The sequence below is a fragment of the Pholis gunnellus genome, assembly GCF_910591455.1.
Source record: "Pholis gunnellus genome assembly, chromosome: 2".
NCBI lineage: Eukaryota > Metazoa > Chordata > Actinopteri > Perciformes > Pholidae > Pholis > Pholis gunnellus.
Genome location: NC_136536.1, coordinates 23,504,246 through 23,521,599, shown reverse-complemented (window position 1 = coordinate 23,521,599; position 17,354 = coordinate 23,504,246). Strand labels below are relative to the sequence as shown.

Here is a 17,354-nt window from a genome sequence, read left to right as displayed (position 1 = left end):
GGACCGCTTCTCATATGAGGAAATCCTTACGAGAGGTGTCATGAAATCCCTTTGTTTTAATGTGCTTCATTCCCCCCCCCCCCAGCTGTGTCACTTTCCTCCCAGTGTTAGGACCTGTGGAAATTGCCCAGTATCACTGATCCTGTTGAGATCCCTTCGCTAAAAATCAGTCCGTCAAAATGACAACAAAATCACAGCATGTGCCACAATGATCCGTTGTCCTCCTTCATCTTGAAAAAACGAGGGAGGACTTTTCTCCGGGAGACAGAACCTTCATCCCCATCATTGTCCATCACTTCAAGGTTAAAGGATGAATTGTACCCCTTTGGGTCATAGGTCTGTGACTTTGTTTTCTACGGCGGCAGCGATCTGTTGGAGTCTGTAACCGAGCTGCATCTTCTGGGCAGTGGCGTCCTCCTCCAGGGCTGTGATGATCTGACAGAATGGAAGCCATTAGGTTCACAGATGTAGACATTTATGAAATATTGTGTTAAACGACTGTTGCATCGTGCGCGCGGATCGGGGCGGAACACCGCCGTGCGCGATAAAGAGAGCAGGGGAATTGAAAACGCGCGACCATGTATTGACAGACATGACATGCCGGCGTGTAAATAAATTAAGCACAAGTACTCGTCCTTCAAGCTCCCGTCTCTCTGCTCTTCTACTTCTTCTACTCTTCTACTTCTACAGGGTGCGCGCATGACAGCTCTCATCTCGTTCGCCCCCTGGTTGTTGGCTGATTCAGGAAGCGTTTGATTTGATATGTAGCAGAGCACGTATTTTAAACGTTAATATCGCAGACGATCATGCTCATTTAATCGTGGCAGCCAAAATCGTGATCGCGATTAAATTTCGATTAATTGTGCAGACTGAAAAAAAATCATAATGCGTCTCTGGTATTGTTCAGGGGGCCGGACCAAATGTGGAGGCGGGCCGCATCCGGCCCGCGGGCCGGATGGCGACCACTGGTATATAGAATTGGCCTTAGCTAAACCCCTCCCCCAAAAAGCAATTGTCCAATTATAGCTTAGCAACTGTAACTATGCACGGTAGATATGTCAAGCTTATTTGTCTACACTCTGAAACAGTGTGCTTGAGTAAGAGATACTTTGCGTTTAAAGAGTTTGGAGGGCGGTGTCGTTTTATAGCTTACATTAAATTGAACGAGAGTATTGGTCTGCATTCCTGGCTAGTTTTCTTATGAAAGTGGTGACATCAAGGCGAAGGAACACAAAGTTCAAGGGTTGAAACCATAGACTTTATATAAGAAGTGGACGTAGTCATGGTGACGTCACCCATTGGTTTGTGGACTGCTGTTTTGAAGTCTCGAGTTCAACGAGTTTGCTGTCGCCATCTTGGATTACGGCCGCCGCCATATTGTTGTTTTTGCAACCAATGAACGGAAGTTACCATATTTGGAATGTGGAGTGACACAGTGGCACCTTGGTTGTGTCAGTGACCTGTCAATTACAGTAAGCCCGCCCTAAAGCATACTCTGCTTTGACTCTAAATGGACCATAACTTACTAAATGAACATCATGTTTTATTGAAGAAGACTTGAAACTAGAGATTGAGACCATAAACTCATGTTTACAATGTTTACTGAGCTAATAAATCAAGAGAGAAGTAGATTCATTTTCTCATAGACTTCTATACAATCAGACTTCTTTTTTGCAACCGGAGTAGTCGCCCCCTGCTGGTCAGTAGATATAATGCAAGTTTCTGCATTAGCTTCACTCGCCAGAACCGGAGGTTGCCGCCTGGTTACAATGTCTCACAGAATGTCCTCGGGTCCCCAGTAATACTGGGGACCCGAGGACTGGAAACTGGAAAACTGGAAACTGGAAAAACCTAACGATGCAATATTTTTTTATGCGATTTTGTAATATGAAAAAACCTACATTTTGTACAAAAGGTAAAAAGTATCAATCTTGTGGACTTTGAGAGCAAAAAAAAAAGCAGTAAGTGAAACTTTTTTCAAGCAGGTCTGGGCGATGACTTCCTTCGCTGTGACGCATGTCGATGCTAAAACGGTATATCTGCAGCCCCACTCGCCAAGTGTGAAGTACATCGATTCCTTGCATAATAGTTTGATTCCTGTTTTAAAACTATGCTGGAAATTAAATATTGGCCCGAGACTGTGTTGTCAACCTACACGTGAAGCCAACGTTAGCTTCACTAGCTAGCCAGCCACAGCTGATCTGCCATCGATAGAGTTCATTGCAGCTGAAAAGAATTGACAGTCGCCAACTAGAACAGGGAAGCTTTTTCAATTGTCTGAAATCAAGGAACCGTCTTTTAAAAAATTTGATGTAAGCGTGGCACTGTATCTTGGTAACTATAGGGGCGGGGCTTATGTTATATATATTATTATTTAACTAATGTGGTTCTGTATTTTCACAATTTCAGAGATTCAATCACTTTCACATGCAGTCGAGATGCATCCAAACCACAGCATGACATTCTTCTTATTTTTGTACTTGTGTTATACTCACTTGGTCGTAGTATTTGTTGATGTACTTGTACAGCTCGTGTAAAGCCACGAGACAGTTGACCTCAGCGGCGTAATTCTGTTTTGTGAGTAAAAAAAAACAGAGAGGAGAGGAAACGTCAGAGAGTGTGTGTGTGTGTGTGTGTGTGTGTGTGTGTGTGTGTGTGTGTGTGTGTGTGTGTGTGTGAGTGAGCGGAGGCCGTTAAAAGCTGCATCGGTTGTCATTCATATTTTATTTCAAACTGCACATCTAGCTTGTCAGGCGCCCACCCAGATGGAAACTTCCAGGACCTGAAATGATTCATGTGTTCAACTGTTAGCCTTTCACTCTTTTAAAATGGGAAAAACAAAGAGCGGGTAACGTACACGAGAGAGTTCGGCAAGAGCCGAGTTCATCTCCTGGTCACTGGCGGAGATGGTCTGACGGATGTCTGCGTAGTACCTGCAGAGAGAGAGAGGAGAGTCGTGTACAGAAAAGAACTGAATGGAATTACTGATGACATAAAAACAGCAGATGCTCTTTCTGCTATTTTATTGTTTTACAGGAAATACCCTACACCTTGAATTTGAAATTCAATGGAGTTTGAAGCCTTGCATGTCTTGAGCCCCTTCATGGCAGTATTTTAATGGCACAAATTGAATTTATGTTTTTAATACTTTCATCTGAAACCTGCAATAACATTTCTTTTGCTAAAGTGAACACAAACATTGATGTATTTACACATGGGCTGTAATTTGGAGTCTGCTCCGGGTGATTATTCTCTCTGTGTAACGTGAAAGGGTTAGTCTAAAGACATGAACACATGTTTCTGCCGTTGCCGTTATAAAATAATGATTAGAGCAGCTTTAAATATGAGCAGGAAACAGAAGTGTTGCTGTTCGGATGAGCTGTTCGGCCTGTTCATTGAAACACATGTGCTGTACATGTAGATATACAGCTGCTCTGGAACGACTCGGCCCGACAGACTTCTTTTAAAGGGGACATATCATGAAAAACTCACTTTCGTGCTTGTGCACTAACATCTTAAGTGCCTGACAACCCACACGCTGTGAAATAAAGACAACCCAGTCAACACCGCATTTCTTCTCGAAAGCCAATCGAAGAAAATTTGACTTAATTTCAGGAGGGTGTCTTAAAGAGACAGGCACTTACACGGAGCGTTTCAGACAGGGTGAATAAAGGTATATTCAGACGGACGGTATGAGAAAACTAATGTTTTTTAATCATTAAAGCATGTCAACATGTTTTAGTAGAGACCCATACATACAAGTATGAACCTGAAAATAAGCATGATATGTTCTCCTTTAACACAAAGACTCATTTTATTTTATTTAATGCCAAGCTGAGAAGCCTTGTGATACTCCGTTTGCTCATCCGACAACACCGTGCAGTGATGTCAGAGTGTACCGAGTACACTTCTACATCACTGCAGTATGGTGAGACTTTAAAACAACTGGAGACTGGCAACATGGTACATTGATTGTTAAGTTACTTTAAATTAAGCCAGCAATCATCAGCCAGTGAAATGGGAATGGTTAAACTGGATGAATCCATAGCATGTCAGTGAGGGGGGAAATATGAAGAGAAAGAGTATAGAACACGGTTTCCTGCAGCTTTATCCTTTTTTAAAATTTAGATCAGACTAGTAAGGCTTATAAAACAGGCCTATTTGTCACAAAGCTTGAACACACCACCGGTGGAATCTGCAGAGTTTAAAGCACAGCAGACAGTAGCAAGTGTAACAGTCTGCTCTCAGACCATCCATGCATGGAAGCCTCGCGGGCTTGGTCTACCCTCTGTCTGGTACTGACAGATTGTCCTCGGCCTCCCTCCCTCCTCCAGAATGTTTTTATGCCCGGGGTCAGTGGGGCGACTGGCTGCCATATTCTTACCTCTCCACCATCTGCTTGTAGCGCGGGATGTCTCTGGCGTACAGCAACTTGTTGATGGGGGAGTCCTGTGCGAGGAAGACGTATGCATGAAACGCGTCCTCGATTTGTATAACATTCGTTTTCTACGACATTGGAAGTGCCTTGAAACGTTGAGCTCACCCGTCCCAGTTTGTGGTCGGCGATGGTGCAGGAGTCCATGAAGGTCTGGGCGATGACGGACAGCACGGCGTCCACGTGGTCTGAGGTCTGCACGTCGAAGATGAACTGAGGGTTTTTAAGGATGTTGATCCAGAACCGCAGCGGCAAGCTGTTTGGCAAGAGAAGAAAACAGTGACCCACTGGTTCTGATGTTTATTAAGAACGCATATTGATATGTAATAGGAAAAGAATATATCAAATGCATCTTTAGAACAGGTCATAGTAAAAACATGGGTGTTTATAACTTGTGACCAGAGACCGGTCCTGGCCTTTTAGTGACCAACCGGTTTACCTGTTGGTTTTCCAGATGTGGATGGTCTCGGGGTCCACGATGTTGTGCTGCAGAGCCTGCTCGTCCAGCAGGTCGAAGAAGTATTTGACCGCGAGAGGTACGGGGCGACTGGTGCTGAGGATCGCCGTGAACAAATCGTCCACGAACTTCTGCAGCGTGCCCTGAGACAGAGAACCAGATCCATTCACAAATCTGCACTCGTAGTTGTCTCACTCAGCTCCTCTGCTGGTCTGGAAAAATCTCACGTTTATTCTTACTTAGTGTATCTACAGCGGAGCAACCGCCACCAACAATCGCTTGTAACACTTTTTGTTTTTTACATCTACACACATCTGGCACGGCCTTGACGGACACCGGCTCTGATCCTCTGGGTTACCTTCATGGAGAGCAGGCGTGTGAGATAGATCTCGGGGATGGCCTTGGCCCTCTCGCCGCCCCGCTCCCTCACGCTGCCTCTCCTGTGCTTGGGCAGCTCCGACTCCTCGCCGGCTTTCACCAGATGCCAGAGCCTCACTCCTCCCTCCTCCCCGTCGTCCAGCATGGGGGTCTCTGGTGAGAGAGGACAACGGTTGGGTCAGTATGGCTGGTGGGCTAAGATACACCGAGCAAGGTGTTGTTAAAGCTCTTTGATGGTCTGGTGTGGTGCCTGCCCCGCTGACACTGTCACCCATGTCTCCAACCCTGCCACCACGCCACCACACCCCCACACACACACACACACACACACACACACACACACACACACACACACACACACACACACACACACACACACACACACACACACACACACACACACACACACACACACACACACACACACACACACACACACACACACACACACACTTTACTGGACCTCCATCCCTTTTGGTTTTTGTCCCAGTCTTACTTTGTGTCATTTCTTGGGTCATATATGTGTTCATGCACTTGTTTGGGTATCTTCATTGTTTTCAAACGGTGTGAAATCAAGGTTCATATTTTTGGGGCTGCAATTAAATGTATTTGGCTTTTTCTCGGCTGCTAAGTGACTCATCTCTCCCACTTCATCCGACCCAATAAAACAGAACAACTGTAGTCAAACAGCGTCCCCCCCTGGTTGTTCACACTCTGTTCAGATAAAACTCGACTGCATTAGCTAGTACAGTGGTGACATTTGGCACACATAACACACACACGTGGATATGAGTGTTTATTTAGGTGAAGGTGTTTTTCTACGGCTCTTCATAGTGTGCAGCGATGACAAATAACTTGTGAGTGTGTGAAGGTGTGGTTTGCTGAGCTCCTTGTGAAGCTTAACTCCACTGAAGATGTTGTTAAAAACACCAACAGAACATGAAGGTGTAAAAGGAGAAAGCCTTCAATCTATTTTAAATACATCTTCACCTGTGTTTATTATCTATGCTATTTATGTACGTTATTAAGAGCAACCATGGACGCATTTGGTCGAGAGTCACCAGTTAACACGTTCACTCGTTAAACTGAAACACCTTCTGCTCTGAGACGGTCCTGATCCTCTATTGTGAATCCTGTAGAACTCAAGTCCGCTGTTGGAATATCGATGGAGACATTTTGCTGCCGTTACCAGTTTTAATTCAACGTTTAAAGTTTGCTGACTCGTCTAGATGGAGGGGGGGGGGCAAACCGCCACTTCCGTTGCAAACATGCGCGCATGTTTTGGATGACATTGGTCTATAAAAGCTGTGTAACATGCACTTTTCTTGTTAAGTAATGCAAAGTGCCGGCTTCAATATCAGATCACCAGGTAAGAATATCAGCGGAGCTTCATCCAGCACTGATCAACAAATCTGTTAAAGGTGACACTGTTATTACTAGAAGTTTCTGTTAATAACCATCCATATCTGAATGCTGTAGTGGGGACACTCACTTTCTCCAGGCATGTAATCGTGGCTGTCGTGGACGTGGTTCTTGGTGTTCCTGGGGACGAGGGCCACCGTCGCTCCGTCGGGGACCTGCGTCGCACAGTCACATAACAACGTTCACACTTCCTGCCTCAAACAGTGTGTTGTGTGTGCGTTCCAGCGTTAGTGTGACTCGCGCTCACCTTGTAGTGCTGCAGTGTGTTGAGGCGCTTCCACAAGCCTTGCACCACCGATGTCAGATCCTCATCTGATAAGATCAGGTGACCCGCGACACCTGCACGCCACTCTGGAGGGAAAACGAAGGAAATGTTAAGGAACCTTGTGCTTTTTCAAGAATACTAAAAATGGAAACACACTCACTAGAACTATTAGTGGTGCAACGGATCATAATGCTTGCGGTTCGGATCACATCACTGATCAGAGTCACAGATCGGATCAGCACCAAAGAAAAAAGAGAACAAATAGAACTTCTAGAGATTCCAGATCGTTTTGTTTGCTGCTGATACTAACTGATGATCATTGATGATCCATATTAACAGATACAGATCCCTTTGTTCTACATTTCATCACATCACATCATGATAACGCTATAATTTTCCTTTATCCAATACTCATTTTCACTGAACAGAACCTGAACGCATCATAATGTAATCTTCATTTGTTAGCCGTTAGCGGTGCTGCTAACGTTACCAGCTCTCAGTTTAAACACAGTTTGTTTTACAATGTAACGTTATCAGAGATCAGAGACTAGAAAAGCATAAATGATGTCCTGATCACACATTTGACTGAATATTGGTGGATAACGATCATCAGTAAAACTTTATTTTTACACTGCGATGGTTAATGTTAAAGTGTGTCATTAATCCACGGTTCACACAGTCGTGAGGGGGGTCCGTTACTATGGTCCGTTACACCACTACTAGTTTTTGTGATGGACTCCTCCGATACTAAGGAGAAGCCTGGTGTTGTGAAATGAACTGGACTTACCGAGGTGTAACGAGTCAACGTGTGGCCTCTGGGAGAAGGAGGTTCCCTTCCAGGTTTGCTCCAGGAGCTTCTCCTTCACTTGGGTGATGGTGTCACAGTCCAGGACTTTGGCCGGCACCGTCTGCGTGGTGGCACCTCCGCTGGTGGCTGAGGCCGGCATCGCTACATTTAGGGTCTGGACAGATTAGGAACAGGTTAGTGGTGGAAATATTGGAAATAATATTGGTTTGAGTCAAACTTGTAATCTAAAGTTATCAATTTATGTCATTCAAATTTGAATAGTACTAAAAGAAGGCCAACAACTAACCTGAAGGGGATTTTTGGTATTTTCAACCTGGACCCTATTTGCCCATGTTTTTGTGTAATTTCAGTCCTATTGGTCCAGTAGCTGCAGCCTCCAGCTGCTAAACGGTCTTCGATGTAATCCGTCAAGGTACGTCCACTAAAAGTGCTTGTTGTTGGCACGGACAGGCTCATATTGTTATTCTAAGTGTCTGAATTTGTATTTCCCTTCCCCCCTTTTAGCTTGAACTGGTTTGTTTGTTATTGTGTCCAACAAAGTCTCATGCAAAGAGAAGTCTCATTCTGAAATCTCGCCTCACATCCACATCGTGGAAATCACACTAAGCTGTACTTTCTGTTCTCCAACACAACTAACTGACAACACCGGCTCTCATTCAGGTTTCCACCGTTGTCTCCTCGCAGCCATTCACCTCCGGTGACTTCTCTTGAGCGAGACATGGTGAAGCAAAGTAAGGAGAAAGGTTTTATTTCTCTTTCTTTCCATAATGTTGTCAGACACTTAGAATAACAATATGTGACTGTATTCTTCTCTTGGAGCAACAACTGAACTTCTGACTCACCCAGAATCTGATAGGTATTTTATTCTTGCTTTAACTTAGTTGACTTTAGAGCTTTACTTAGGCCTGCCTCAGTTGTGATTGGGCTGTGAGTTTCTGCCTGTCTGAGTAGGTGTGATTTAGTCACTCCTACTGAATAGCTCTGCTGATTGCAGGGGGAGGAACTTGCACTCCTGGCAGACAATGAGCAGTTAGTAGATTGCTATTCTTAACCACTGCTGGTGGTTGGAAACGTCAGCTTTCGAGCGTCAGGCAAACGAAGGCTAGGGCGAACAAAGGCAACAGGGCGACTTTTTCAAGCCAGACTTCGTCAAGCTTGACCCCTCAAGCTTGTACTTGGGGAGTTTCTATTTCTCTACCATGTGTTTGCACCCTATTTCTGGTTGCTCCTCTGCTCGGTGGTCACGTAGACATTGGGTCACTCCCAGGTGCCGTGAAACCGCTAACCTCATCTATCCTACTCTCTCGGCTCATGGAGAGCAGTTGGTGGCGGGGGGACTATGGAATTGCCAGTCGTCAGTGCCGAAAGCTGAGTTCATCTCAGGCTATGCTTCCTTGCTCTCCCTAAACTTTCTTGCTCTAACTGAGACCTGGATCACACCAGAAAACACCACCACAACCGCAGCTCTGTCAGATGTGTACTCTTTTTCTCACAATCCCATTGCTGCGAGGCGAGGTGGTGGTACTGGCCTGCTAATTTCCCCTAAATGGAAATACTCTCTTGTCTCTGTTCCACAGTTCTCCCCGTCCTCGTTCGAATTTCATGCTGTTACTGTCACTTATCCAGTCAAGCTCAACATTGCTGTTGTGTATCGCCCACCAGTCCCTCTTGGTGAGTTCTTGGAGGAGCTCGACACATTAGTCTCGCACTTCCATGACGATGGCTCCGCACTCATCTTGCTCGGCGACTTCAACATCCAGACTGATAAGCTAGAACCTCTTCTTTCCTTCCTCTCCTCCTTTGACTTTTACCACTCCCCTTCTCCTCCTACCCACAAGGCCGGCAACCAGCTGGATCTTATCTTCACTAGACACTGTTCTACTGCCAACCTGTCCGTCACTCCTCTCCAGCTGTCTGACCACTACTTCGTGGCCTACTCCCTCTCCCTCTCCTCTCCCTCTTTACGTCCACCACCTACACACATGGTCTCTACCCTGTCTTCAACCAACTGTCTTCCTATCTCCATCAGAACAGCCTCTTGGACCCCCACCAGTCCGGGTTCAAAGTGGGTCACTCGACTGAGACAGCCCTCCTTGCGGTGACGGAGTCCCTTCACACCGCAAGAGCTAACTCTCTCTCCTCTGTCCTGATTCTCCTGGAACTATCTGCAGCATTTGACACTGTGAACCACCAGATCCTCCTCTCCACCCTCAAGGGGATGGCCATCTCAGGCTCTGCACTCTCCCTGTTTGCATCCTACCTGACAGGTCGATCCTACCAGGTGACATGGAGGGGGACCGTGTCGGAACCACGCTTGCTGACTACGGGGGTTCCACAAGGTTCAGTCCTGGGCCCCCTTCTCTTCTCGCTCTACACAACATCTCTGGGTTCTGTTATTCGCTCACATGACTTTTCTTACCATTGTTATGCCGATGACACCCAACTGGTCTTGTCATTTCCTCCTGGTGACACTCAAGTGGAGGTACGCATAGCTGCGTGCTTGGCTGACATCTCGAAGTGGATGATGACACACCACCTCAAGCTCAACCTCGACAAAACCGAGCTACTGTTCCTCCCGGGAAAGGGTTGCCCGCACCGAGACCTGTCCATCACCATGGACGATACCGTGGTGAGGCCAACTCGGACTGCGAGGAACCTGGGTGTGACCCTGGATGACCAACTGTCGTTCTCAGCAAATATCGCATCGGTTACACGCTCCTGTAGATTCCTGCTGTACAACATCAGGAGGATTCGCCCCTTCCTCACTGAGGAGACGGAGCAGGTGCTCATCCAGACTCTGGTCATCTCCCGCCTGGACTACTGCAACTCTCTACTTGCCGGAGCCACGGCGTCGGCCATCAGACCGCTGGAGCTTGTCCAGAAAGCTGCAGCTCGTCTGGTGTTCGAGCGCCCCAAGTTCTCCCACACAACTTCTTCAAGAAGTGCTACCCTGAGCCTTCCACTTAGCACTTATTTTATTCGTATTAGCTTATTGCACTTATTGTAATCGTATTAGTTCGTTGCACTTATTGTATTGCGGGTTTGCTCGTTGCACTTATTGTATGTTTGTTTCTGCACTGTACGTTTGCCCTGGTTTATGCTCTTAGATACTTGTTTAGCAAAGGAGATGCACTTATGACTTCTGGTGACTAGTAGTTCTCTTGAATACCGATGTTGAATTCACTTCTTGTAAGTCGCTTTGGATAAAAGCATCTGCTAAATGACTGTAATGTAATGTAATGTAATGTGCCTGTCAGTGCCAATAACAAGCACTTTTAGTCGACGTACATCGACGGTGAGAAGTTGCCAGATAGGATTACATTGCAGCCAGTTTAGCGGCTGCAGCGTTCTCCTTCCATACTGGACCCATTTCATACATTTCTGTCCCCATTAGTCATTTAGACACCAAAAACATGGGGACATATCCAGGTTGAAAAATACATGTTACCCTTTAATTCCATAAACAATTCGGAAAAGTAGCATGAAAAACAAGGAGTAGGAGTAATATACAGTCCTTGCCATGACTCTGACATTGTTAACATATTAACCCGGCCTGTGTGAGTATATTTCATATTGTGTGTTCTGACCAGCGTGCGGTACTCCACGTCCTCTCGCAGCAGCCTGTTGTCGTTCAGTGTGTACTTGGCTTTCCCCGTCACGGCGTCCACAGGTCCCTTGTCCACCTGGTGCTTTATTGCTCTGAACAGCATGTAGAAGGACTCCCCTGCGGATTCCTGGCCAAGCATGAAAAATGGAAGGTCAACAGTGTCCTCCCACTACAGACCATCATTTAGGAGTCGTTCAGTGACCGTCCTGACCGAGCTGCTGAACTAAATATGCACTCGCTTCAATGGAGAGTTATTGTGAATTGATTTTAACTGAAAAGATGTGTCATTTGTGTATAAAAAAGTATTAAGATTATTGATTGTTGTGTACAACTTTGCAGTACCAAAGTTGTAATTTAGTAAGAAACAGAAACCGTAAAATAACATGTTGGGGCTCAAGAAAAGGTGCAAAGATAAATAAATGAGGTCCTTAGATAAATAAAAAGATAATTAAATTGAAAAGGTTATGTTGCGCAAACATGTTTTGTGTTTGAACACAACCTTTATTCACTGATCTCTGGCCAGGTGTCACAGATACTAGTGGACATACCCTCAGAAAGGTAAACAGACAGATGGACATCCAGTTCGTCAAAAGCTTCTCAACCACTGACTCCGTTCTGGAAAAAGAAGAAAGTAAGCACACGATTTATGGATGAATGTGCTGAAGACACCTCGATGATCTGACCACCTGACTTCGCCCTCACCTCCTGAGCATCAGCTTGGGGTTCTTGGCCACATACTGTTCCACTAGATCGTTGAGCAGTGTCTTCAGGATGTCCGTGAAGTACTCCAGTTTACCGTGCAGGGCTACGGTCAGCAGGGAGGCCACATAGGCCCGGTCCCTCGGGGAGAACGTCCGCTGGACCTCCAGAGTGTGAATAAACTGTGGAGACGACGGGGAGAAGATGTGAAGATGAACTTCTACCTGTAACAGCGAGTTATTGGGAAAATCTGTATTACACTTTCTATTTATTCTATTGGCCCCAACTCTGACAGAGAGGATGGGAATATCGATGTAAAGACCTTTCCCAATGACAAACTGCTCTTATTTAAAAATATTCATTCCCCTGTTGTCTGACCTTGGTGAGAAAGAGTTTGCTGTTGAGCAGATTGGACAGCTGAACCAGCCCTTGCTCCACAGTCTGCCTGCGACTCTCAGGGACGTCCAGATCACGTCTCAGTGGCGACTCCTGGTGGCCGGGGAAGAAAATGCGCTCGGCGTACGCCCGGTAATCCAGGATGGGGATCCCTGAACCCACCAAATCACTGGACACGTCCATCATCTCCGTCATCAAGTCTGAAGGAGGGGAGGAAAGGTAACGAGGGCATTGGTTTGGGTATCTTTCCTGATTTTGGTGAGCTGATGTTATTTCCTTTAAGTGAAGAGGAGTGTACCTGTGAACTCCTTCTTACAGCGGTCTCTCACACTGGTCTCCAGGTTCTCCAGCTGGATCTGCACCTTCTTATAGTCCCTCATGGCCTGTTTGCTCTTCCTCCTGACAAACGACAACGACACAGACAACATTCAGGCTAAAAGATAAACCAGCAATGTGTTATCAGAACAGGGAGAAGGAAGAAAGAAAGAACAAATAACAAAGGAAGAAGAAAAAAGAAGGACGTCACACACACACTAGGTGTAGAAGTTCTTCAGCGCTAGTGAAAACTAAATTTGTCACAACTACAAGTCCAAAAGGACTTGATCAGACTCATGTAGTATTTCATTCCCATGCCTGCTGCTCAGAGTGATTGACTTGCACTATGATGTCTTATTGTCCAGCTCTAATCAGTAAAGATGAGTATTAGGAGCAGGTCAATTATACCGCTGTCATGTGTTCACATCTTGAAAATGTAGTTTTCGGACAGAAACTTTATTAAATACAGTTGAGATTTTTTTTTTACAGCAATATAAAATATATATTAAAGAGGGCATCATGAGCTGTTGAACACCCTAACAGTAGCTTTAATATATAATGTATCATATATCACTAAAACTACTAATGCCACGATTGTTTTTTCTTAAAAAAATAAAATAAAATGCAATAATGTATTTCCTACTCATTTGAATTGTGTGTTTTAGTGCAAATAATCATTATATTTGACAATAGGAAAGTAAAACAATTACATTTAGAGATTTTGATGGTTTAAACTGACTTCCGGGTGATTGACATTTTTTTTCAGGACAGGGTAGAAAATAATTCTGGATCCTTGTTATTAATTATAGTTCTTGTAGGAAAAATTGGCAAAAAATTGGAATCGGCAGAACAGATTTTGATATAATCAGATACCGGCCAATCAAACCTAAAGAATAGCTTGTATGACTGAAAATCATATTCCAGCTACTGTAGCAGCCCGTTGAGGACTATAAGGAAAAGTCTGCTTACCTGTATATGAGGACTATGATGAGCACAATGAGAGCCACTATGGAGGCCCCCACCCCGACTCCCACCTGAGCCTCCAGAGGAAACGTAGACTGGGCCTGGCTGTCGTACTGCACTCTGCCCAGAGAGAAGTTCAGATTCCCCATTTTCACCTGGAAAACACAATCAGAGACGTTTTGACACAGTAAACAAGTAAAAAACAAAAAGAGGTCAAGAGGAACAAGTTTGAATCAAACACATGAGTATGAAACTCTCAGATCCTAATCCTTCACACGCGCACTCCTACCCAGAGTCTAGGCTGACGTTGAAATTCTAAATCAGTATTAGAACGCTGCACAGCTTCTTTTTTTGCACGTGTGTTCATTCAGATCAACATCAGGCTACACTTACATTATTAGTAACTATTTGTCCACCTATATTTCAATGGTGGCTGTGTTGTTTCCAACTTATATGATCCAAATATTTCCAAAGTGTTGTAATGTCCAAAAGTCAACATTTGTCAAAATAAGAGAATCATTTCCACAATCCACGACATGTTTTAATCTAACAAAACATTCGGCTTCAATCGTATTTGTTGGCATTAAGCCGTACACAAAGTGAGATTCGCACCTGTATTAACGGGGCAGTCTGACAAGCAAAGCTTGATTTCCTAAATAGAAGCTTCAAATGCAGAAAAAAATCAGTATGACTGGTGGTGGCGCATGTACGTGCTATGGCCAGTAGCTCACGTGAATTTCGCTACATTTTTGTATTTCTGTTTTCTTGTTTATCACTAATAGCCAGAATACAGAATACAGTCATCAAGATGGAAGCTAAGCTAACCCAGCTAGGACTTAAGGTTACTTCATCTGATGCCCGGGAGGCAGAAAAATAAGATGGATGAAAGCAGCGGGAGGTCTTCACTGAGACCTGGATCCATTGTGGTCCAGGATCAAGCTGCACTTGTTGACTCAGGACTCTGGTGGACCAGAGGAGGAGGACTCTGTGTTCACATCATGATGCTTGGTGCTCAAACACAGTCACAGTTGATGGACAGTGCTTTCCTCATGTAGAATATTTAATGTGAAGAGGTTGGCCATATCACCTGCCCAGAGAATTGTTGTTGTTGCTGCGGTTTACATTCTTTATGATGATAATTCAAAAGAATCTACTACAGGAATGTGCTACTGATTTTTGTTATGAGTTTGTTGTGTTGAAAATGGGCTGCAGCTGCATTTCGTTGTGCATCCCTGTGTTGCAGAATGACAATAAATGATCCTTGAATCCTTCAATGTGCAACTTGAATTCCAGGTCCACGGTAACATTAACTCACCGTGAACTCAGGCAGACTGTCCATGCCATCCGGTTTCTTGCCAGCGGTGACTGAGGGCTGCTGAGCTGGCGGCTCACAGTACAAGTGGTTGTGTGTCAGGGTCTTCACGGAGCACACCCCCGCCCCGATCCGAGCCTCCACCTCGTGCTTGTAGATCGCTAGATCCAGGTTCTCTCCCTGGAGCGGGCAGATTTGAAATGAGTGAAACTACAATATTTACAAAGTATATAGGGAGTTTAAGTGCGGATCACTATTATTACTGCACTGTAGTTATTGGCGCCCACCTCGACGGAGATGATGCTGCCGGGTTTGTGGTGGTACGGTTTGCTGGGATCGTTCTGGTTCAGCAGGTAGAGCTGTGGGTTGGGCTCATAGCTGAAGGCCCCGTTCCCCACGGTGCCGAAGTCAAAATGGAGGCTGTCCAACAGGAAGTGAACTTTGACCCTGGCCCTCCTGGCCTCTGGACCCACCGCCGGAGTCGGACACAGAATGAGGGTGGAGCCATTGACTGTGCAGCGAGTCTCGTACTGGAGGGAGGAGCAATAAAACATAGAAATATGAGCTTTTTTAGTGAAAATGATGTATATGTATATGTGTGAGTATATATACAGTATGTGTACATATATACTTACAAAGACAAAATGGTTATATTTTCTTCCAGTTTATACTTTGTTATTTTTTTAATACAGATTTTTTTTTGTCCTAAAATGTACATTTGGAAATCTGCATTTATGAAAATGTTTTTGGAAAAAAATAATAATAATAAAGACAAAAAGAATCAAAAGGTAAATTGTGATCATAATCCCTACTCTCCATTCTGAATTATATTTATGACTACAACCTTCTTTTTCTTTTTTTTACACTCATTTGCTCTCCAGGTCTAAAGAAACCCTCACAGATGCACATAGCTGTATGATCCATACCTGTTTGACATGACACAGCGCTCCCTCGGGGCAGTCCGCCTCCGGGACGATCCTCCTCCATCTCTTCAGTGGACCCTGATGATGAACCCGTCCTCCGGTCCAGCTCCCTTCACTCCTCCCTCTGGCACTCCTCCTCCTCCTCCTCCTCCTCCTCCTGGGAGGGAGAGTATCGGGGGGACTGAGGGTCACCCTCATTTTCGGCTCCTGGACCACATCAAGGTTCTGACCAGAGACCCTGATGATTCGGCCTCCGCTGAAGGGCAGAGTAGTGGAAAAGAAGAAAAAGATTCCTTGTCATGACCTTTAGATGACGATCAGGACAGACAAATATTCTGCCTAAAGTAAGATGTTAAAAAGTCACAGTGTCCAGGCCACAAGCTTAAGATAGACTATCACCTCAGTTTAGCAGTTATGCAATCTAGATTATGTACATGGGTCAAGATTTCGTTATTGAGACTGATAAGCACCTGAGGAAGCTTTTGGAGGGAGCAGCCATTGAAATGTTGGGGTTGGGGGTGTAATGATACACCAGACCCTGTAGGTGGCGCTCTGTGCCACCAAACCGCACGGTGATGCCATGCTCTCCAGTTCTGTTGCTGCCTCTGGTCAGACAGCTGATCTGATCCTCCTGGATGTTGAGCCTGAAGAGAGAGAGAACTTTTTTTTGAATTCCAAATATAAATAGAGAAAGTCTGCCTTTATAACTCTTAATGTTAATAACTCAAAATAGTCTTAAATCACTGTCGCTTAGAGACACTTACACCACGCACGGCACTCCTCCGATCAGGACGCCGACCTCGCTCGGGTGTCCGGTCCTCAGTCTCCAGCCACTGATGGTGAGAGAGGAGCCCCCCGCCTTGGGCCCTCTTTGTGGGAAGATGCCGCTCAGAACGGGATCCTGGTGGTGGAGGGACGAGGAGAAGAAGGAAGATGTCCAGGATAAAATGCAAAAGATGCACAAGAGAGAGAAACAGAAAACGTACGATCAATAATCCGATACTGAGCTGGTGATTTATCGGGCAGATAAAAGAGACACTGGGGCATTCTGGGAAAACGCCAGAAGGTCTGCTTAGTACAGCAATTCATTTGCTTGTCACTCGGGCTAATTAATTAAGTCTACCTACAGTCCTTGTGCTGTTATGGTAATGAGGAGACGTGCTGCTGTGACTTCAGTGCATTGCAGTGGTTCACTTACATTTCACACGGCACAGTTCCAAGTGATGCCTGATTAATGAAAGCCATGTGGGAGCTGCTTCCATAACAGGTTTTTCTTTCAGACTAGTGGAAAGAAAACATCCAAAATACACATCTATGTGTAGGGATGCCCCCGAAACTTGGTTCTAAACTAGTAAAATACCAGAGTATTGATAA

At 45.1% G+C, this 17,354-nt stretch overlaps 1 protein-coding gene across 1 annotated transcript in view; it reads right to left on the bottom strand.

Moving 5' to 3' along the window:
* Positions 1-330: 330 nt before the first annotated feature.
* Positions 331-17,354, bottom strand: part of plxnb1a (plexin b1a) — a gene marked incomplete at both ends in the record, with an annotated part of 33,715 nt that continues 16,691 nt past the window's right edge. Inside the window, 21 exons of the mRNA XM_079172299.1 lie at positions 331-435; positions 2,496-2,570; positions 2,858-2,933; positions 4,385-4,449; positions 4,544-4,691; positions 4,875-5,035; positions 5,251-5,423; positions 6,763-6,847; positions 6,940-7,043; positions 7,745-7,919; positions 11,353-11,499; positions 11,921-11,987; positions 12,075-12,253; positions 12,450-12,667; positions 12,766-12,866; positions 13,752-13,900; positions 15,061-15,237; positions 15,345-15,587; positions 15,984-16,236; positions 16,451-16,624; positions 16,745-16,881. Coding sequence (XP_079028425.1) covers positions 331-435; positions 2,496-2,570; positions 2,858-2,933; positions 4,385-4,449; positions 4,544-4,691; positions 4,875-5,035; positions 5,251-5,423; positions 6,763-6,847; positions 6,940-7,043; positions 7,745-7,919; positions 11,353-11,499; positions 11,921-11,987; positions 12,075-12,253; positions 12,450-12,667; positions 12,766-12,866; positions 13,752-13,900; positions 15,061-15,237; positions 15,345-15,587; positions 15,984-16,236; positions 16,451-16,624; positions 16,745-16,881 — 3,012 coding nt within the window. The remainder of the gene's footprint in view (positions 436-2,495; positions 2,571-2,857; positions 2,934-4,384; positions 4,450-4,543; positions 4,692-4,874; positions 5,036-5,250; positions 5,424-6,762; positions 6,848-6,939; positions 7,044-7,744; positions 7,920-11,352; positions 11,500-11,920; positions 11,988-12,074; positions 12,254-12,449; positions 12,668-12,765; positions 12,867-13,751; positions 13,901-15,060; positions 15,238-15,344; positions 15,588-15,983; positions 16,237-16,450; positions 16,625-16,744; positions 16,882-17,354) is intronic.